Source organism: Entelurus aequoreus, linkage group LG16 (genome assembly GCF_033978785.1).
Source record: "Entelurus aequoreus isolate RoL-2023_Sb linkage group LG16, RoL_Eaeq_v1.1, whole genome shotgun sequence".
Taxonomy (NCBI): Eukaryota; Metazoa; Chordata; class Actinopteri; order Syngnathiformes; family Syngnathidae; genus Entelurus; species Entelurus aequoreus.
In genome coordinates, this window is record NC_084746.1 from 21,894,592 (window position 1) to 21,917,202 (window position 22,611).

Consider the following 22,611-nt stretch of genomic DNA (forward strand, 5'->3'; position numbering starts at 1 on the left):
GCCTTGAGTTTGACACATGTGGGTCCTAAAGCATATTAAACTGGGAACACCGAGTAGTGCAAAAGCTCGTTCTGAATTCCCTGCAAAAGGCTGGATTTTCAAAAGGATCTGAGGTGATGAAGGAAATCGAATAAGGACCAGTGGAGGGCAGCAATACGCCTGAAATGCATCCAGTCTGAAGGAAATCAAAAAGAAGAAAAAGACGATTCACACTCCATTTCAGCAGTTGGCGGTAATGCACGCCACAAGGTTGCTTGTCAGCCGTCATTAAACCACAGAAGAAGAAGTGACAGCGGTCAGAAAAAGAAGAAGAAGATGATAATAAAGAAGATGAAACCCGACGAAAATCCTGTGTTCTGGTGAGGCTTTTTAGTAATAATGCTACCTCTCTGTGGGCTAACAAATACTTACTTGTTCAGTCGCTAGTGGAATAATTTACACCAACACATTATTCTAGACTTTTGTAACAAATATCCAAACAAAATTTGGATATTTTCACCAGAACTGCAGCTGTGCTAATGCTATGTAGCTACATAATGTATGTAGCATGCCATGTAACATATATGTATTGTCGGCATGTTGTATTAACTATATGAATTGTCGGCATGTTGTACTAACTATATGAATTTTTCGGCATGTCGTATTAACTATATGAATTGTTGGCATGTTGTACTAACTGTATGAATTGTCGGCATGTTGTACTGACTATATGAATTGTCGGCATGTTGTATTAACTATATGAATTGTCGGCATGTTGTACTAACTATATGAATTGTCGGCTTGTTGTACTAACTATATGTATTGTCGGCATGTTGTATTAACTGTATGAATTGTTGGCATGTTGTACTAACTGTATGAATTGTCGGCATGTGGTATTAACTATATGAATTGTCGGCATGTTGTACTAACTATATGAATTGTCGGCATGTCGTATTAACTATATGAATTGTTGGCATGTTGTACTGACTATGAATTGTCGGCATATTGTACTAACTGTATGAATTGTCGGCATATTGTACTAACTGTATGAATTGTCGGCTTGTTGTATTAACTATATGTATTGTCGGCATGTTGTACTAACTATATGAATTGTCGGCATATTGTACTAACTGTATGAATTGTCGGCTTGTTGTATTAACTATATGTATTGTCGGCATGTTGTACTAACTATATGAATTGTAGGCATGTTGTTCTAACTATATGAATTGTCGGCATGTTGTACTAACTATATGAATTGTTGGCATGTTGTACTAACCATATGAATTGTCTGTAGGCTGGGCGATATGGCCTTTTAATAATATCTCGATATTTTTAGGCCATGTCTCGATACACGATATATATCTCGATATTTTGCCTTAGCCTTGAATGAACACTTGATGCATATAATCACAGCAGTATGATGATTCTATGTGTCTACATTAAAACATTCTTGTTCATACTGCATTAATATATGCTCATTTTAAACTTTCATGCAGAGAGGGATATCACAACTAAGTAAATTTACCAAAACTGTATTTATTAAACAGTTATTAAGCAGTGGCACAAACATTCATGTCATTTCCAAAACAGAAAGTGCTAGATGGTCAGAGACATTTTAAAACAAGCTATAAGTGCACTTTTGTGAATGATGTCACCAAGATGACTTATCAAAAAAACACTAAATTAAAGATCGTTTTGTACAGAACGCCACTACAATAGTTAAAAACAAATAAAGTTCACTTTTGTGCATGATGTCACATAAGATATTTCAATAACTGTCAAATGAAAATTAGCTGCATAATAGGAAATCAAATAGTGTATGTCCTTCGCTATGTGGTAGGTTACTGCGGACGTTCTCCTTCTGTTGTTGATTTTTTTTTCATACGGTGTTGATCTGGAAATAGTTGCTTCGGCATTTTGTTGGTGTGGCACCGGCCGGAGATGTTGACATGCGGAGTAAGCACTCTTCATTCTCTAGCGGGTGACTTTTCAAATGATGCTACATATTAGCATTGCTGCTACTTTTTGTAGCAACGCTTTTGCCGCATAAATGTTGAACATATTCCCGCTTGAAGCCAAACCACCGCCATATGATGGATCCCGTGCTGTTTTTCTTGGGAATTCATTCTTCCTCCATTTGTTACCAAATTCGCACCTTCTCTCTCTTTTATTACCACCCGCACCGCACCGTTGGCACCACAGCTAACGTTACCATGTCGCTACCTCTCTGCTCCGCGGGAGCGTGTGACGTTGCACACGTGACGTGTGTAAGAAGGTGCGCTTGTTTTACCACTCAGGTGAGAAGAAGAGACAAGAAAGAGTGGGAAACGCATGCAGTGAGAATGTATACTCGAATATCACGATATAGTCATTTTCTATATCGCACAGAGACAAACCCGCGATATATCGAGTATATCGATATATCGCCCAGCCCTAGTTGTTGGCATGTTGTACTAACTATATGAATTGTCGGCATGTTGTACTAACTATATGAATTGGCGGCATGTTGTACTAACTATATGAATTTTCGGCATTTTGTACTAACTATATGAATTGTCGGCATGTTGTACTAACTATATGACTGAGAGAGGCCAATCTTTGAACGGCAAACTTAAAAGAAATGTCATCATGTAATTATTGGACAGTGGTTTGTGCACAAAGTGTAGAGAAAAGAAAAGCTGACTGCACTGCTACACAGTTTGATCTGAGACAATTTTGTGGTGTTTGTCGCTTATTACAATATGGCAGAAACACTTGGTCAACAACACATGAATTGTTTACTTACTATATTTGTAGTCGCTATTCCTCTGCGTTTCCGTTCTGCGCTCCCGCTATGACCTCTGGAAAATGTAGTTTCTCAATTATCAACACAAATTATTGTTTACGTTGGCCTGCCGAGAAAAAAAAAGACTCCAGCAGTTTTATGATGAGTGGATTGACATTATTGTTAAGTAGCATTTGAACCTTGAAGATAAATCTACAAATAACTTTAAAAGACGTCAAAGAATCATTATTGTCGTTTTTTCCATTGATTAAGTTAAGGGGTTTCTAAACCTGTTGGAAGATGGCCACCATTGTCATTGCAAATATGAAAATAACATAGGTGCTGATAAGGTTTTTTTTTTTTTTTAAGTCATTCTAAAATACATTTTCTTCACTTTGTCCAAATAACGTGTACCAAACGTTTGTGCTGTGAAAACCCCCCAAATGTGCTATAACGGTTTTAATGTTATTCCTGGTTTACTATTATTCACATTTGTAGTGATGTGTGGATCGATTTTGATATTGTCACATCAATACCTCTGATATCAGATCGGTATACTGGAAAATCAATTCTCAAATCAAAATAAGAATACTTTGATACATTAGTCATTTTATGCCTTTTATATCACTAATAGAAACACAGTGGAAAGTAACTCAATTATCGGGAGCATGTCTAAATGATACACGCTTGGTAGATACAAATTTTTCTTCCGTTTAGGCCGGGGGTCAGCAACCCGTGGCTCTCGAGCCGCATGCGGCTCTTTAGTGCCACCCCGGTGGCTCTCTGGTTTTATTTTTCAAAAAGGATTGAAAATGGAAAAAGATGGGGGAAAAATTTTGTTTGTTTGTTTGAGGACAAACATGACACAAACCTTCCCAATTGTTAGAAAGCCCACTGTTTAATATGTTTGTGTGTATGCTTCACTGATTTGTATTTGGTGAACATTGGTTTGTCCTACTAATTTTGGCGGTTCTTGAACTCACCATAGTGTGGACTGTGACGCAGCAGTTTGTTTTGTAAAATATTCCACTCCTTCTTTGTCTAATTTTGTCCACCAAAAGTTTCATTCTGTGCATGAATGCACAAAAGGTAGCTTTGTTGATGTTATTGACTTGTTGGAGTGCTAATCAGGCATATTTGGTCAGTGCATCACTGCAAGCTAATCAATGCTAACATGCTATTTAGGCTAGCTGTATGTACATATTGCATCATTATGCCTCATTTGTAGGTATATTTGAGCTAATTTAATATCCTTTACTTTTATCCTCTTTGTATATAATTTAGTTTTGCATGTCTCATGACACATTATCTGTATGTAATATTGGCTGCATTTCTGACAATTGTTTGTGTGCTATGTTGTTCCAGACCACCGCAAACATTACCCTGCTTGCCAGAAATGTTAATAAATCTATTAAAAGAAGACAGCCTTAACTTGGACACACACATCTATACCTTTGGCCATTAAAAGATAGTAATTTCCAGGAGTTATCTTACCTTCTGAGTAGCCTCTGATTTACTAATGGTTTCTAATGATGTAAAAATGTGTAGAATAAATATTACATTTCAACATTTCTGTCAACGAAGATTTGCTTCAGCCTGTGACACATAGTCATTTTGATAGTTGGCTATTAAAGTTAATATAGACACTTACGTCATGTGTTGCCTTCATTATAACACTTATAAATGGCTTTTCGTTTTTTGTGTTTTTGGTCCAATCCTCTTTCAACGTTTTGGGTTGCCGAATCCTGGTCTAGGCAGTCCCTACTGTGTCTAACACTGTTCTCTGTCAGTCAGTCTGTCGTAAACAAAGTCATTGGTGAAATAATAAGTAGCCAGCATTTTAATATCATTAAAGATGTCAAATAATGATCATTTTTAAAATATTTAAAATAGTTCATTTTGGTCTATATAGCATGTAATGATGTTTCTTGGGCCAAAATTTTGCATAGATTTTGCTGTAAAGACCTATCCTATCTTCAGGCCAACGTTTGCCTTTCTTCAAATACTGTTAGTTTTGAGAGGCGGAGTTGTTAGATGCAAATGAAGCACTCCTTACCACACCTCTTACGCTGACTAGCTTTTAGCCCGGCAGCCTTGTTTACTACAGTTGTTGTTTTTTGTTTTGTTTTGTTAAGAGTAGGGCTGGACGATTATATGATCGTGATCGCGATTAATTTGAGTTTGATCACGGTGATCAGCATTTGGCATAGTTCATCCATCAAACATGGCGGAAATGTCTGTTAGAAGATACAGCAGTCGTAAACTGTAGGCAAGCAATGGTGCTTGGTATAATCCTGCACGGAACAATCTGCCGTTATTGACCGTGATCCTGTGTGGTTAACATGAGCATAGAAGATGAAACATAACATTTAGAAGAAGCAGCAACTTCAGTGACTGCTGCAGCTCATGTTGTGATGCGCAGTAATCCTGCTCTCAATGCGGACTCGCACGCACTCAAATGTCTGTTGTGACTGAACGACTGCGTAGGTCTCCGACTGGGAGAATACACACAACTAATTTAATCAGGACATAAAATACATTTTTATATATAAATATTTTTGAATCAGACTTTTGTTTATGTTTGCTTTGTTTCAACTCCTCGTATATAACGTGCTAAAGAACTCTGCAGACAGACACTTTTTGTTAAAACCATTTTTGAATTTGTGTATAAAAACATTTATCCACAATGCAGTACCTCAAATTCAAACTGCATAATAATGTATTTTCATTAATTATAAGAAAAAGAATTTGAGATTGAAAAAAAACCGCCAAAATCTGGGTCATTGCTTGCTGTTTGCCCAACCACTGGAGAGAAGCATTGATGTATACAAGTAATTAAAATAAGAATTTACCATTCGAAAGTAGTGTTTAGTAAATGTTAACTTGAAATAAAATGTTTAGGGTTAGGGTTAGGTGTATTCAGTACACCACTGATACTTTGTTTACTGCAGAATTATCAAGGGTGAAGTGTCTTGCTCAAGGACACAACGGACTAGGATGGCGGAAGATGGGATCAAACCTGGAATCCTCAAGTTGCTGGCATGACCGCTCTACCACACCAGCCACGCCGTCCCAATAATATTGGATTATGATACTCGTCCATTGCCAAACACAGAAGGCACAGATCCAATTAAAATTATTTTTTAGGAAGATCATTCTTTATTTTGCCGGAGGACAGTGATGCGATTGTCTTACATTAGAAAGCTAAGCTAGCTACACGATAATTCGAGCTAACTTTGCGAACAAATTATTCACACATTTCTAACCTAATTACTTACCGTTTCATTGTCTCCTCCATTGCCATAAATAGTAGCCACCAAGCCTGCCATTAAAATATATATTTTTTTGGGGGGCGCAGGGGGTTGTGTTTTTGTGAAGGTCTGTGGTTAAGCAGGCTAATCTTAGCACACTCTAAGTGACTTCCTCACAGTGGAAGGCACATTGCCATGAAACATGAAAGTTAAAAGTAAGGCAATTTTTACTTCACATAAGGCTTTGAAAGTCAGTGTAGTGACTTGCACTGGTTAAAGCAACAGCACATTTTCCTTCATTGGGTTTTATCGTCGACAAGATGTTGTAGCACAGCCTGTTTTACATTAATTTAATTGGCTGAGTCTCACAAGGATGTTTGGGTAAATTTCCACCATATATGGATAATCCGCTGACATCACATATGACAAAAACTAGGGATGTCCGATAATGGCTTTTTGCCGATATCCGATATTCCGATATTGTCCAACTCTTTAATTACCGATACCAATATCAACCGATACTGATATCAACCGATATATGCAGTCGTGGAATTAACACAATATTATGCCTAATTTGGACAACCAGGTATGGTGAAGATAAGATACTTTTTAAAAAAATTAGTAAAATAAGATAAATAAATTAAAAACATTTTCTTGAATAAAAAAGAAAGTACAACAATATAAAAACAGTTACATAGAAACTAGTAATGAATGAAAATTAGTAAAATTAACTGTTAAAGGTTAGTACTATTAGTGGACCAGCAGCACGCACAATCATGTGTGCTTACGGACTGTATCCCTTGCAGACTGTATTGATATATATTGATATATATGTAGGAACCAGAATATTAATAACAGAAAGAAACAACCCTTTTGTGTGAATGAGTGTAAATGGGGGAGGGAGTTTTTTTGGGTTGGTGCACTAATTGTAAGTGTATCTTGTGTTTTTTATGTTGATTTAATAAAAAAACAAACAAAAAAAACGATACCGATAATAAAAAAAACGATACCGATAATTTCCGATATTACATTTTAACGCATATATCGGCCGATAATATCGGCAGGCCGATATTATCGGACATCCCTAACAAAAACGTCACAAAAAGAGCAAATTCCAAATGGACAGTATGGAGAGAGTATGAAGGAAAGCAAGACTGTTTTATAAATATCTCTGCAATGCCTCTATGGTTTGATTTCAAGTTTTCGGGACTTACGCAGATCTCAAATACATATAAGCAGGTACCATCAGGTAAAAAATTATTTTTTTTGCGTAATAGGGCCCCTTGAATATGAAGCTATTAGTCCAAGGATTGTTGTAAATCCTAATACACAAGAAAGTCTTAATGGGAATCTTTGTTTACGTGTGGAACAGACATTACGGGATGTGCACACACAAGACACATACTGTACATTCCTGCAGTCTACACTATCTTGGTAATAATAAAATGTTCATAACAACATTTAGTAAATGCATAATGCAAGAAAAACTTCCTGTCTTTCACTTAAATATATAATAAAACATTCAGAGCGGTGTTACAATGCATACCACCACCTGACAGGTAGAGCAAAATCTATTTTGGCTTTGGAAATGTATTCATGGTGGACCGTACATTGTTTATTAGTAAGTATTGGTATCAACATTACTGGCCCTGTAATTTAATTGGTATCAGGTTGACATCAACATTTGTAGTATCGCCCACCCCTACGAGTTTGAACAGATGAAATTCCTATGACGTTTTTGATCTGTTTTCTGATATTTTTGTTCAGATAAACACCAATACAGCATCATGGAAATTGAAAGCCGTGTGTGTCGGCAGCAGCGACTGAGTGAGTCATCCAAGGTAAGTTTGCAATCAATATTTGATCAAAACAGATCAATGACGTGATGTGAGATTCATGAGGTTTGTATCCACCCTGAAAGATTCCTCTGTAGTGCATGTAGAGAAGTGGTTGCGTTATAGTTGGCTATGTTGCACACTTGCATGTTTTTGTGGACGTGTGTACCACCCACCCTCAATCAAGCTACATAATGTACTGTATTTTTCGGATTATAAATCGCAGTTTTTTTTTATAGTTTGGCCGTGGGTGCGACATATACTCCGGAGCGATTTATGTGTGAAATTATTAACACATTACCGTAAAATATCAAATAATATTATTTATCTCATTCGCGTAAGAGACGAAGCAAATGGCAGCAATCGTCACACACACGTCAGCAATCGTCACTCACACGTCAACCAATAAGAATTCGGCGGGGGAGGGTAATGGCAGAAGTGCATTGTGGGTCATGAGATGCTAACTGCTATATGCTACTGCCGTAGCTATTAAAATGGATCACATCAACATTGGCGGTAACTTATAAAAACTGAGCTAGACTGAACAAAAATGGCACCGAAAAGGAAATCATTTCCTGCAGATTACAAGCTGGACGTAGTGAAATATGCAGCAGAGAACGGCAATCGAGCAGCAGAAAGAAAGGACATACCAGAGGCGACACCGGGGAGGAAGATTTCATCGGATTTAGCGATCAGGAGTGACAGATTGTTTGGTAAACGTATAGCATGTTCTATATGATATAGTATTTTGAATGACAAACTCTTGCTATGATGTGCTATGATGTGTTGCGTTAACATACCAGGCACGTTCTCAGTTGGTTATTTGTGCGTCATATGGCGTACACTTATTCAGCCTGTTGTTCACTATTCTTGATTTATTTTAAATTGCCTTTCAAATGTCTATTTTTGGTGTTGGATTTTATCAAATAAATTTCCCCCAAAAATGCGACTTATACTCCAGTGCGACGTATATATGTTTTTTTCCTTCTTTATTGTGCATTTTCGGCCGGTGCGACGTATACTCCGGAGCGACTTATAGTCCGAAAAATACGGTATATGAATGACTGAAGTTCTTTATTGTCATTGCTTTCAGAAAGACAATGAAATACAGTTTCAAAGCACCAGATAATTATCATTTAGAAATATTAATAAATAAAAACTAGAGAGCACAATATAAAAAAACAAAAAAGCATGCAATATAAAAAAAAAAAATGTGGGATACATAAACACTCTATGAGCTGCCACCTTATCGTTGTAGAGGAGTTTGCGTGTCCCAATGATCCTAGGAGCTATGTTGTCCGGGGGCTTTATGCCCCCTGGTAGGGTCTCCCAAGACAAACTGGTCCTAGGTGAGGGATCAGACAAAGAGCAGCTCTAAGACCTCTATGAAAAATACAAACGAAGGACCCAGATTTCCCTCGCCAGGACGCGGGTCACCGGGGCCCCTCCTCTGGAGCCAGGCCCGGAGGTGGAGCACGGTGGCGAGCGCCTGGTGGCCGGGCCTGTCCCCATGGGGCCCGGCCAGGCACAACCCGAAGAGGCAACGTGGGTCCCCCCTCCAATGGGCTCACCACCCATAGCAGGGGCTATAGATGTCGGGTGCAATGTGAGCTGGGCGGGAGCTGAAGGCAGGGCACTTGGCGGTCCGATCGTCGGCTACATAACCTAGCTCTTGGGACGTGGAACATCACCTCGCTGGGGGGGGGGGGGGGGGGGGGGGGCTGAGCTAGTGCGCGAGGTGGAGAAGTTCTGGCTAGATATAGTCGGACTCACTTCGATGCACAGCAAGGGCTCTGGAACCAGTTCTCTCGTGAGGGGCTGGACTCTCTTCCACTCTGGCGTTGCCAGCAGTGAGAGGCGACGGGCTGGGGTGGCAAGTACCGACAGGCGGCTTCAGCGGTCGCGTAGGCAAAAACTTGCACATGGGAGGAGTTCGGGGAAGCCATGGAAAACGACTTCCAGACGGCTTCGAAGCGATTCTGGACCACCATCCGCCGCTTCAGGAAGGGGAACCAGTGCAATGTCAACACCGTGTATGGTGGGGATGGTGTTCTGCTGACCTCGACTGCGGATGTTGTGGATCGGTGGAGGGAATACTTCGACGACCTCCTCAATCCTACCAACACGTCTTGCTATGAGGAAGCATGGCCTGGGGAATCTGTGGTGGGCTCTCCTATTTCTGAGGCTGAGGTTGCCGAGGTAGTTAAAAAGCTCCTCAGTGGCAAGGCCCCGGGGATGGATGAGAGCCGCCCGGAGTTCCTTAAGGCTCTGGATGCTGTGGGGCTGTTTTGGTTGACAAGACTCTGCAACATCGCATGGACATCGGGGGCGGTACCTCTGGATTGGCAGACCGGGGTGGTGGTTCCTCTCTTTAAGAAGGGGAACCGGAGGATATGTTCCAACTATCTATCAGCCTTCCCGGTAAGGTCTATTCAGGTGTACTGGATAGGAGACTATGCCGGATAGTCGAACCTCAGATTCAGGAGGAACAGTGTGGTTTTCGTCCTGGTCGTGGAACTGTGGACCAGCTCTATACTCTCGGCAGGATCCTTGAGGGTGCAAGGGAGTTTGCCCACCAGTCTACATGTGCTTTGTGGACTTGGAGAAGGCATTTGACCGTGTACCCCGGGAATTCCTGTGGGGAGTGCCCAGAGAGTATGGGGTAACGGACTGTCTGATTGTGGCGGTCCACTCCCTGTATGATCAGTATCAGAGCTTGGTCCGCATTGCCGGCAGTAAGTCGGACCCGTTTCCAGTTAGGGTTGGACTCCGCCAAGGTTGCCCTTTGTCACCGATTCTGTTCATAACTTTTATGGACAGAATTTGTAGGCGCAGTCATGGCGTTGAGGGTATCTGGTTTGGTGGCTGCAGGATTAGGTCTCTGCTTTTTGTAGATGATGTGGTCCTGATGGCTTCATCTGGCCAACATCTTCAGATCTCACTGGATTGGTTCGAAGCCGAGTGTGAAGCGACTGGGATGGGAATCAGCACCTCCAAGTCCGAGTCCATGGTTCTCGCCCGAAAAAGGGTGGAGTGCCATTTCTGGGTTGGGGAGGAGATCTTGCCCCAAGTGGAGGAGTTCAAGTACCTCGAAGTCTTGTTCACGAGTGAGGGAAGATTGGATCGTGAGATCGACAGGCGGATCGGTGCGGCGTCTTCAGTAATGCGGACGCTGTATCGATCCATTGTGGTGAAGAAGGAATCAGAATCAGAATCAGGAATACTTTAAAGCTCTCAATTTACCGGTCGATCTACGTTCCCATCCTCACCTATGGTCATGAGCTTTGGGTTATGACCGAAAGAACAAGATCACGGGTACAAGCGGCCGAAATGAGCTTCCTCTGCCGGGTGGCGGGTCTCCCCCATAGAGATAGGGTGAGAAGCTCTGTCATCCGGGAGGAGCTCAAAGTAAAGCCGCTGCTCCTCCACATCAAGAGGAGCCAGATGAGGTGGTTCGGGCATCTGGTCAGGATGCCACCCGAACGCCTCCCTAGGGAGGTGTTTCGGGCACGTCCGACCGGTAGGAGGCCATGGAGAAGACCCAGGACACTTTGGGAAGACTATCTCTCCCGGCTGGCCTGGGAACGCCTCGGGACGCCCCGGGAAGAGCTGGACAAAGTGGCTGGGGAGAGGGAAGTCTGAGCTTCCCTGCTTAAGGTGCCGCCCCCGCGACCCGACCTCGGAAAATGCGGAAGAAGATGGATGGATGGATGGACATAAACACTGTAAAAGTTCTCTTCATCACACAGTCCTAGTTTGGCTTGTCAGTTAAATGATGGAGGTAATGCTGGTTACAGCCTGTGGATAGAAGCTATTTATAGTCTTATTTTGCTTATGAGGGACCTGAACCTTTTTTCTAGCTATAGATAGCCAAGGTATTTTGATCCAATGCGATGCTGCTGGCCTTCTTTGTTTGACAGCCAGTGTGAATGTCGGTGAGAGCAGGCAGTGGGGAGCCGATGATTCGTTCTGTTGTTCTCACTACCTTCTGCAGGTTGTTACTGTGCTCTTAAATGCAGCTGGTAAACCACAAAGTGCTTTGTATCACGGACCTGTTGAAGTTTGAGCAGGGGTTGGGGGAGATGGACCTGTTTCAGCCTCCTCAGGAAACACAGTCTCTGCTGGCCCTTCCCTATTTGGTGTTCCATGTGCGTGTTCCAGGAAAGGTCTGCCGAGATGTGCACACCCAGGAACTTGATATGGTCTACTCGCTCGGCCTCCTCCTCCAAATGCAAAAGGGTGGAGTGTACAGTCTGTTTGGTTTTCCTGAAGTCAGTTACCATCGCTTTTGTTTTGGAGATGTATAGCTCCATGTTATTGTCAATACACCAGTCTGTCAGGTTCCTGATCTCCTCTCTGTAGACTGTCTCGTTCTCTGTAATCAGTCCTACAACAGTGGTATCATCGGCAAACTCAACAATGGTGTATTGGGGTGTGCGTGAGTACAGTCATTGGTGAAAATGAAGAAGAGTATTGGACTCAGGACACGTCCCTGCGGTGTGCCTCTGCTGAGGATGAAGGTTAAGGAGGTGTATTTCCCCGTACGGACAGTTTGTGGGCATTTTTTTGAGAAAGTCCAGTATCCACAAACACAGTCAACTGCCCAAACCGAAGTCATTAAATGTATTTACTAATTTATGCAGAATGTCTGTATTGAAGGCTGAGCTGAAGTCTATAAAAAACCTCCAGCACAGTAGCACATATGAATACATGTCACGGCACAATAAACTAGCAACAGTAGGGGTGGAGGGGCACGGGGGGCATCCAATTTGAAGCTGCCACCCTCAGGGCGCTGTTCCGTACACCATCACACCACGAGAGCGGTAAAGGCGTGGGGTGGGGATATGTGTGCACATTTGTGTGGAAGTCCATTTGTGAGTGTTATGTCTATAGGCCTGGAGGTCGCTCCGCTCGGCGTTCACAAAACAGAGTTCAACATCACAGGTGTTCTTGAAGAAGATTAGAAGAATAAGGGCATATTTAACTGGGCGAGGCTCACTGGGATGTTTACAGCACTGCTTGGATGAGGCCATTTGCTAGGAAATCGAATTGTAGATAAGGATTGTTATTCATTCCGGGCAAGCAGACACATTCCAATGGTTTGTCTGATCTAATTGTTCATTCTGGCTCTCTGATTGATCATAATTTTGCCTTGTAGAGTGAAATGTTTATCCGAAATGTTATCCAATTTGCGCTTCAATTCCGAGATCGCTAACGTCTGAGTACCCACAGCTCTGCCCATTCCATCCATTCCGATGGGCAGCCTAAGGGCTCCTAAAACGGCTGTAATCGTCTTCAGAACATGACATGGATGATTATAAAATTGATTAGTAAACGTCAAAAATCGATAATCGATGTATTTATTGCAGTGGTCTCAAACATGCGGCCCATGGGCCGCAATTGTTATTGTGCGGCCCCCACCTTAATATGAACGTTTAATGTTAGTGCGGCCCGCTAGTTTTATATGAATGGCGCTTGACAGCGCTGTGTGCGCAGTAGAAGCATTCTTGCCAACCCTCCCGATTTTCAGGACAACAATATTGAGGGCACAACAATATTAAGGGCACGTATTGAGGGCAGGCGTGCCGTGATGGCACTGCCTTTAGCGTCCGCTTTTTCTGTATACAAACAACGTGCCGGCCCAGTCACATGTTGTATGCGGCTTCAACAGACACACGAAAGTGACTGCAAGGCATACTTGGTCAACAGCCACACATGTCACACTGAGGGTGGCCTTACAAATAACTTTATCAATGTTACAAATATGCGCCACACTGTGAACCCACACCAAACAAGAATGACAAACACATTTTGGGAGAACATCCACACGTAACACAACATAAACACAACAGAACAAATACCCAGAATCCCTTGTAGCCCTAACTCTTCCGGGCTGCAAGGAATCTACCAATCATGGTGTGGTATATGGCTCTCGAGGGCCGAACATTGACGTCACTTGCGTGATGCAGGCAGAGAAACGTTTTGCTGCTTTTCCACGAGATCCGCACGCGCTCTTCCTCCCTCCCTCCCTCCCTCTCTCGCTCGCTCTCTCGCGCGCTCTCTCTCTCTCTCTCTCTCTCGCTCTCTCTTGCTCTCTCTCTCTCTCTCTCTCGCTCTCTCTCTCTCTCTCTCTCGCTCTCTGTCACTGTGTGTGTCTTTCTTGCTCCCGCCGGTGCGGGCAGGGGAGACGAGCGGTCCGGAGCACTCCGCCGAAGGAGCGAGCGACAATACAAAAGTGTGGTGCACTGGACCCCAGCGCTGATACTCCGACAGAGACGTGTAACACGTTAGTCGTGATGTTAGCCCGTTCGGGGCTAATTGTGCTACCGTAACTGTAAACTCCACAGCGAGCCCCCTCTCCCCCTCCCCTCCCGTTGGCTCCAGACAGAGACAATTTTTGTTATTTGGGTCCAAAATACCCATGCGTTAGTGGAAAAGCGGCAAATGAATGAAAGCGAGAGAAACGTTGGCATGGAGACGAGGGTTGTCTTACGTGCCTGGCTGCGGTCACACCGCGACACCTGTCCGTCAGTAATAAAGTCCCAGATAACCTGGACCAATTCAAACCGTTATTTGTTTTTTTTATTGTTTAATTTGCATTGCCTCACACGATGAACACTACATATATTTTTATATGACGCCATATAACACTTTTTCCCGGTACTTTCCGCCGACCGCCGTGTTGCTGTCGGGAGGAAAAGCGGAACGACACACATTGCGGAAATAACATTATTCTCCGTGCGTCGGTTGAATACAAATATATTCCACAACACCAAACATGTCTTTTTCAAGGCGTGCAGTGAAGAGAAAGGTTAGTGATGAGCAAAGACAATTCCAGGAAAAGTGGGAGATGCAATATTTCTTTGTTGAGCACAGGGGCACCCCGACGTGTCTTATTTGCACAGAGAATGTTGCAGTGCACAAGGAATACAATTTAAAACGTCATTATACAACTGGACATGCTGAGGAGTATGCAAAATACCAGGGAGATGAGGGAGTGAACCGGGTTGCACATTTTAAAACCAGTCTACTGAACAAGATTTCTTCAAGAAAGCAACCGAAAAGAGCGATGCAGCAGTCACAGCTAGCTACATGGTGAGTGAGATGGTTGCTAGGGCGGGAAAGCCATTCAAAGAAGGTGAATTCATTAAAAAGTGCATGTAAGATTTTTTTTAAGAAATCTTTTCCTGCGGCCCAGCCTCACCCAGTTTCTGCATCCAGTGGCCCCCAGGTAAATTGAGTTTGAGACCCCTGATTTATTGTAAATAAAATAATGCAGACAGTTTTAAAATTTGGCTGACTGCAGCTAGCCACTTCACCGAGAGATTCGACCAACTCCTTTACAATCGGACACTTATGGCCCAGTTTTGCACACATTTTCATTAATTTAATAAAGGTGAGAACTAATTTAACTGTTTCTTATTCCAAATGAATTGGGTTTTTTTAAGTTGCAAGTAATAAACGTTTATTTAGTGAAACGAAAATACATGTAAAAGTGCATTAATATACATAAATTAAAAATGTATCTATAGTCGATTTTTAATCGAATCTTAGCTCCTGAATCGTAATTGAATTGTGAGGTCCAAAGATTCCCACCTCTGGTTGCTAGAGCCACTAGAGTGCTAAGCCGCTGCATCCGAGGACGACCCTGTCCCAGCCTACAGGAGCTAAGCCTGGGCCGATATTTGATAACTCAATTAACCAACAATAAAATTTAATTTAAAATTGAAGAAGATAAACATATTTAAACACACAATAAAAAAATATTATGGCTCTTATCAAGTCAGAACAATATTTGATGTTTCCTCTGCACAACAAAGTATATTGTGTTTATTTATTTTAGTTATTAAACAAAATTAAACTTGGTTAAAAGATTTTAGTGTATGTCTCAGTACTTTTTGAGCACATTTAACAATACTACGATAATATTGATAACCGTGATCATTTGGTTCACAATAACTTTATTTAGCCATTTTATTTATGTCTCCCGGCTGGCCTGGGAACGTCTCAGGATCCCCCGGGAAGAGCTGGATTAAGTGGCTGGGGAGAGGGAAATCTGGGCTTCCCTGCTTAGGCGGCTGCCCCTGCGACCCGACCTCGAATAAGCGGAAAACGATGGATGGATGGATTTATTGTTTTGGTTGTGTATATTTGAAGGTCCCCCACCCCTCTTTAACAAAAACAGAACCTATTTTTTCTTAAATTCAAGTGCAAAAGTTTGCTTACAGACGGATTATATTTTATTTTTATGTGTTTGTTTTATTTAACTTGGTATTTAAAAGTTTACATTTCACTTTCAATGTTGAAATATTCTAGAAATACAAGTTAATTGTATTTTAAAGGGTATTCTTCCATTATTATTATGTATTGTCATTACATCAGTGATTAATTTGGTCTCAAATAAATTAATGGAAATAATATTGTTTATCGGCAATAATTTGTAGGTCAAGTCGTCCCTTTCTTTACATCTAGTTTTAAACATGCAAACTTTAAACGGATGAAACCGAACTTTGTTTGTTGAAGACGTTTCAGACGAGATACGAACAGAAAAGTGACTATATGGTGTGGAGAAGTTGCAAACAGTTGCGTGTCTTTGGGTCTGTTACTACCGGTTTTGCACATCGAAAGACTGACATGTTTGCCCATTCTTCTTCGCAAAGCATTTCCAACTAAGTCAAATTAGACGGAAGGTGTTTGTGAACAGCATTTTTCAGATATTGCCCAATATTTTGTATTGGAATTACTTGTTTTTTTCAAGCTAATTTAAATGTGATTTGTTATGTTTCATTATAAAGTTGTTCAAGTTTGATGTCAGTAAAAAATCTTAAACGGTGCAATGTGTGCTACCCACCACTAGATGGTGACAGTATAGCGTGTGTTACTGTCCCAAACAAAGAAACAGGAAGTGGCTGTAAAGGGAAGCAGGGACACCCAGACCCTTCCAGTACAGGCTAGGCGTATTAGTGTAGATTGCATGATGGGAACAAATAGTTGTGTTCAAGTGTAATATAAATAGTGATAATATTGTAATGATCAAACAATGTTGTGTAGTAGACTCTTGTACATGTGCAGGCTTTTGAGTGTGTGTGTTTGCTAGTGTGCACGCGATGAGCCCATCACTTAACATGGTGTGTGTGTGAATGACTTGTGTGTGTGAGCCATGTACAACTCATACTTACCTGGCAGGGGAGTTACCATGATCAAGAAGGTGGTTCACCTAGGGTGAGGCTCTGCCATTGCACTCCGGCTGTGCTGACCCTTGAGAATTCCCCAAATGTGGGAATCTCGACTGCAAAATTTGTGGTAGGGGGGGACTGCATTCGCGCTCTCTCCTGATCATCTGTTTAATGATAATACACACTAAATGTATCACGTCCTCAGATTAATTACATGTTGTGTTATTGAAATGAACACATGTCAATGTTGCCACCATCTAGTGTTGAGTAGCACATATTACAATGTTAAAGATTGTCACTGACTTTGAACTGCAAACAAAACAACAATTCAACCTGACTGATCATGCAGCGAGTGTACGGAAAGCTGGTGTTGTACTGCCACCTACTGGTAACAACTTTGCACCTATGCTGCTATGCTTTTAACAACACAACCTGTGTTGTTTTATCAGTACAGGTACTGAGAAATTACTATAAAGAATTTCTAAGCATTTTACATGGGTAATTGTTATAAATTGTATTACGTGTTAGTTACAAGTAATGCTTAAGTTTTATGTGTTGCCTTCATGTCCGGTTTTAAGTGATGTAGTTACCACTCCACGTCACTTGGTGGCGGAAGCGTTTGTCTCAATGGCACAAGAAATAAGCCGGAAGTAGTTTGGTCATGAGGCGGGCTCGACAATTATATTGGTCATATGTTGATCGTACAGCTACTTTACCTTTTGCTAAAATATTCTACCAACCACCAACATTTATGTATTTTTTATTGTTTGTTTGTTTGAATGAGACTGGGGCGATGCGAATGTTTGAAAAATGTATTTCGCCGCTTACTATTGGACTGACGTGTACCACGTGACCATGACAAGCAGGAGTGATCAAACACTTCCGTTCATTAAAAGTATTTGCAGCCTTCAAAATAATGCAGTCATTCAAAAAGTGCATGGTTGTTGTTTGGTGTGTTGATATGTGACGTTGTGGTTAATAAATGTGTGTAACCGTCACTTTAGGTTGTTGTGTTCGGAATGACATGCTCCCTTCTGACAACTTAGTGGCATCGTTTCTCGGCCTTTTGGCTAAGATCAAGTGTAGTATCTGTTCTTATCAGTTTAATATCTGATACGTCCCCTATCCGGGGACCATATATTAAATTGATTTTTTTAACAGGGAGATGGACTAGGGGCTTGCTCTGTCCACTCCACGCATCGACCTGGTATTGCAGTACCTCCAGAAACGGTGCACCCCCTCTCTTGTCAAAATCAATTAAAATGTCACTATTAATATCTGAAATACATTTGATAGTACAACAAGTCACTGAGTTCTACAGCATTAATGTGTGGACAGTGTTAGGCTGAGATAATATGGTTGTAGTTGCGTACATGTTCATTGTACACAACACAATTACCACCCGGAATGATGTGGGTACTTGCAGGTAAAGTCGTCCCTTTCTTTACATCTAGTTTTAAACATGCAAAATTTAAACGGATGAAAGCGGACTTTGTTTGTCGTAGACGAACAGAAAACTGAACACATATGGTGTGGAAAAGTTGCAAACAGTTGCATGTCTTTGGGTCTGTTACTACCGGTTTTGCACATCGAAAGACTGACATGTTTGCCCATTCTTCTTCGCAAAGCATTTCCAACTAAGTCAAATTAGACGGAAGGTGTTTGTGAACAGCATTTTTCAGATATTGCCCAATATTTTGTATTGGAATTAGTTGTTTTTTTCAAGCTAATTTAAATGTGATTTGTTATGTTTCATTATAAAGTTGTTCAAGTTTGATGTCAGTGAAAATCTTAAACGGTGTAGTGTGTGCTACCCACCACTAGATGGTGACAGTATAACATGTGTTACTGTCCCAAACCAAGAAACAGGAAGTGGCTGTAAAGGGAGGCAGGGACACCCAGACCCTTCCAGTACAGGCTAGGCGTAGTAGTGTAGATTGCATGATGGGAACAAATAGTTGTGTTCAAGTGTAATATAAATAATGATAATATTGTAATGATCAAACAATGTTGTGTAGTAGACTCTTGTACATGTGCAGGCTTTTGAGTGTGTGTGTTTGCTAGTGTGCACGCAATGAGCCCATCACTTAACATGGTGTGTGTGTGAATGACTTGTGTGTGTGAGCCATGAACAACTCATACTTACCTGGCAGGGGAGTTACCATGATCAAGAAGGTGGTTCACCTAGCGTAAGGCTCTGCCATTGCACTCCGGCTGTGCTGACCCTTACGATTTCCCCAAATGTGGGAATCTCGACTGCAAAATTTGTGGTAGGGGGGGACTGCATTCGCACTCTCCCCTGATCATCTGTTTAATGATAATACACACTAAATGTATCACGTCCTCAGAATAATTACATGTTGTGTTATTGAAATGAACACATGTCAATGTTGCCACCATCTAGTGTTGAGTAGCACATATTATAATGTTAAAGATTGTCACTGACTTTGAATTGCAAACAAAACAACAATTCAACCTGACTGATCATGCAGCGAGTGTACGGAAAGCTGGTGTTGTACTGCCACCTACTGGTAACAACTTTGCACCTACGCTGCTATGCTTTTAACAACACAACCTGTGTTGTTTTATCAGTACAGGTACTGAGAAATTACTATAAAGAATTTCTAAGCATTTTACATGGGTAATTGTTATAAATTGTATTACGTGTTAGTTACAAGTAATGCTTAAAGGCCTACTGAAAGCCACTACTACCGACCACGCAGTCTGATAGTTTATATATCAATGATGAAATCTTAACATTATAACACATGCCAATACGGCCGGGTTAACTTATAAAGTGACATTTTAAATTTGCCGCTAAACTTCCGGTTCGAAACGCCTCTGAGGATGACGTATGCGCGTGACGTAGCCCGGCGAACACGGGTATGCCTTCCACATTGAAGCCGGTACGAAAAAGCTCTGTTTTCATTTCATAATTCCACAGTATTCTGGACATCTGTGTTCGTGAATCTGTTTCAATCATGTTCATTGCATTATGGAGAAGGAAGCCAAGCAAGCAAAGAAGAAAGTTGTCGGTGCGAAATGGACGTATTTTTCGAACGTAGTCAGCCACAACAGTACACAGCCGGCGCTTCTTTGTTTACATTCCCGAAAGATGCAGTCAAGATGGAAGAACTCGGATAACAGAGACTCTAACCAGGAGGACTTTTGATTTGGATACACAGACGCCTGTAGAGAACTGGGACAACACAGACTCTTACCAGGATTACTTTGATTTGGATGACAAAGACGCAGACGTGCTACTGTGAGTATGCAGCTTTGGCTTTTTTTTGCGTATGTACGTAACTTTTTTAAAATATATAAGCTTTATGAACCTTGGGTTAGGTGAACGGTCTTTTGGGCTGAGTGATTGTGTGTGTTGATCATGTGTTTGAATTGTATTGGCGTGTTCTATGGAGCTAGGAGCTAGCAGAGGAGCTAGCATAACACATACCGTACCTACGTGCGCGTCACGTACGTAACTTTTTAAAAATATATAAGCTTTATGAACCTTGGGTTAGGTGAACGGTCTTTTGGGCTGAGTGATTGTGTGTGTTGATCAGGTGTTTGAATTGTATTGGCGTGTTCTATGGAGCTAGGAGCTAGCAGAGGAGCTAGGAGCTAGCATAACAAACACGCAGGTGTTATTATGCAGGATTAATTTGTGGCATATTAAATATAAGCCTGGTTGTGTTGTGGCTAATAGAGTATATATATGTCTTGTGTTTATTTACTGTTGTAGTCATTCCCAGCTGAATATCAGGTACCGTGAGTATGCAGCCTTGGCTGCTAAACATTCGATAACTTGACCGTATGTGCGCGTCACGTACGTAACTTTTTAAAAATATATAAGCTTTATGAACCTTGGGTTAGGTGAACGGTCTTTTGGGCTGAGTGATTGTGTGTGTTGATCAGGTGTTTGAATTGTATTGGCGTGTTCTATGGAGCTAGGAGCTAGCAGAGGAGCTAGGAGCTAGCATAACAAACACGCAGGTGTTTTTATGCAGGATTAATTTGTGGCATATTAAATATAAGCCTGGTTGTGTTGTGGCTAATAGAGTATATATATGTCTTGTGTTTATTTACTGTTGTAGTCATTCCCAGCTGAATATCAGGTCACCCCCGGCTCTCACAGCATCTTCCCTATCTGAATAGCTTCAACTCCCCACTAGTCCTTCACTTGCACTTTACTCATCCACAAATCTTTCATCCTCGCTCAAATTAATGGGGAAATTGTCGCTTTCTCGGTCCGAATCTCTCTCACTTCATGCGGCCATCATTGTAAACAATAGGGAACTTTGCGTATATGTTCAACTGACTACGTCACGCTACTTCCGGTAGGGGCAAGCCTTTTTTTTATCAGATACCAAAAGTTGCAATCTTTATCGTCGTTGTTCTATACTAAATCCTTTCAGCAAAAATATGGCAATATCGCGAAATGATCAAGTATGACACATAGAATAGATCTGCTATCCCCGTTTAAATAAAAAAAATTCATTTCAGTAGGCCTTTAAGTTTTATGTGTTGCCTTCATGTCCGGTTTTAAGTGATGTAGTTACCACTCCACGTCACTTGGTGGCGGAAACGTTTGTCTCAATGGCACAAGAAATAAGCCGGAAGTAGTTTGGTCATGAGGCGGGCTCGACAATTATATTGGTCAAATGTTGATCGTACAGCTACTTTACCTTTTGCTAAAATATTCTACCAACCACCAACATTTATGTATTTTATATTGAAGACTATGCATTGTTTGTTTAGTTGAATGAGACTGGGGCGATGCGAGTGTTTGAAAAATGTATTTCGCCGCTTACTATTGGACTGACGTGTACCACGTGACCATGACAAGCAGGAGTGATCAAACAATTCTGTTCATTAAAAGTATTTGCAGCCTTCAAAATAATGCAGTCATTCAAAAAGTGCATGGTTGTTGTTTGGTGTGTTGATATGTGACGTTGTGGTTAATAAATGTGTGTAACCGTCACTTTAGGTTGTTGTGTCCGGAATGACATGCGCCCTTCTGACAACTTAGTGGCATCGCTTCTCGGCCTTTTGGCTAAGATCAAGTGTAGTATCTGTTGTTATCAGTTTAATATCTGATACGTCCCCTATCCGGGGACCATATATTAAATTGATTTTTGGAACAGGGAGATGGAATAGGGGCTTGCTCCGTCCACTCCACGCACCGACCTGGTATTGCAGTACCTCTCTTGTCAAAATCAATTAAAATGTCAATATTAATATCTGAAATACAGTTGATAGTACAAAAAGTCACTGAGTTCTACAGCATTAATGTGTGGACAGTGTTAGGCTGAGATAATATGGTTATAGTTGCGTACATGTTCATTGTACACAACACAATTACCACCCGGAATGATGTGGGTACTTGCAGGTAAAGTCGTCCCTTTCTTTACATCTAGTTTTAAACATGCAAACTTTAAACGGATGAATCCGAACTTTGTTTGTTGTAGACGAACAGAAAACTGAACCATATGGTGTGGAAAAGTTGCAAACAGTTGCGTGTCTTTGGGTCTGTTAGTACCGGTTTTGCACATCGAAAGACTGACATGTTTGCCCATTCTTCTTCGCAAAGCATTTCCAACTAAGTC

At 41.4% G+C, this 22,611-nt stretch overlaps 1 protein-coding gene and 4 non-coding genes across 6 annotated transcripts in view; all 5 read left to right on the forward strand.

Annotated features, from left to right (window-relative positions):
* The first annotated feature begins 230 nt into the window (after positions 1–230).
* The window catches only part of klhl36 (kelch-like family member 36), a 215,850-nt gene continuing 193,469 nt past the window's right edge, over positions 231–22,611 (forward strand). For both annotated transcript variants that reach the window (XM_062022366.1, XM_062022368.1), the window contains exons 1-2: positions 231–359; positions 7,762–7,835. In XM_062022366.1, coding sequence (XP_061878350.1) covers positions 7,782–7,835 — 54 coding nt within the window. In that variant the 5' untranslated portion in view covers positions 231–359; positions 7,762–7,781. The remainder of the gene's footprint in view (positions 360–7,761; positions 7,836–22,611) is intronic.
* Positions 17,001–17,164, forward strand: LOC133631590 (U1 spliceosomal RNA). Its single transcript, XR_009821502.1, has one exon. It is a non-coding gene; the product is annotated as a U1 spliceosomal RNA (small nuclear RNA).
* Positions 18,056–18,246, forward strand: LOC133631666 (U2 spliceosomal RNA). Its single transcript, XR_009821572.1, has one exon. It is a non-coding gene; the product is annotated as a U2 spliceosomal RNA (small nuclear RNA).
* Positions 19,144–19,307, forward strand: LOC133631592 (U1 spliceosomal RNA). Its single transcript, XR_009821503.1, has one exon. It is a non-coding gene; the product is annotated as a U1 spliceosomal RNA (small nuclear RNA).
* On the forward strand, positions 22,039–22,230 carry LOC133631672 (U2 spliceosomal RNA). Its single transcript, XR_009821578.1, has one exon. It is a non-coding gene; the product is annotated as a U2 spliceosomal RNA (small nuclear RNA).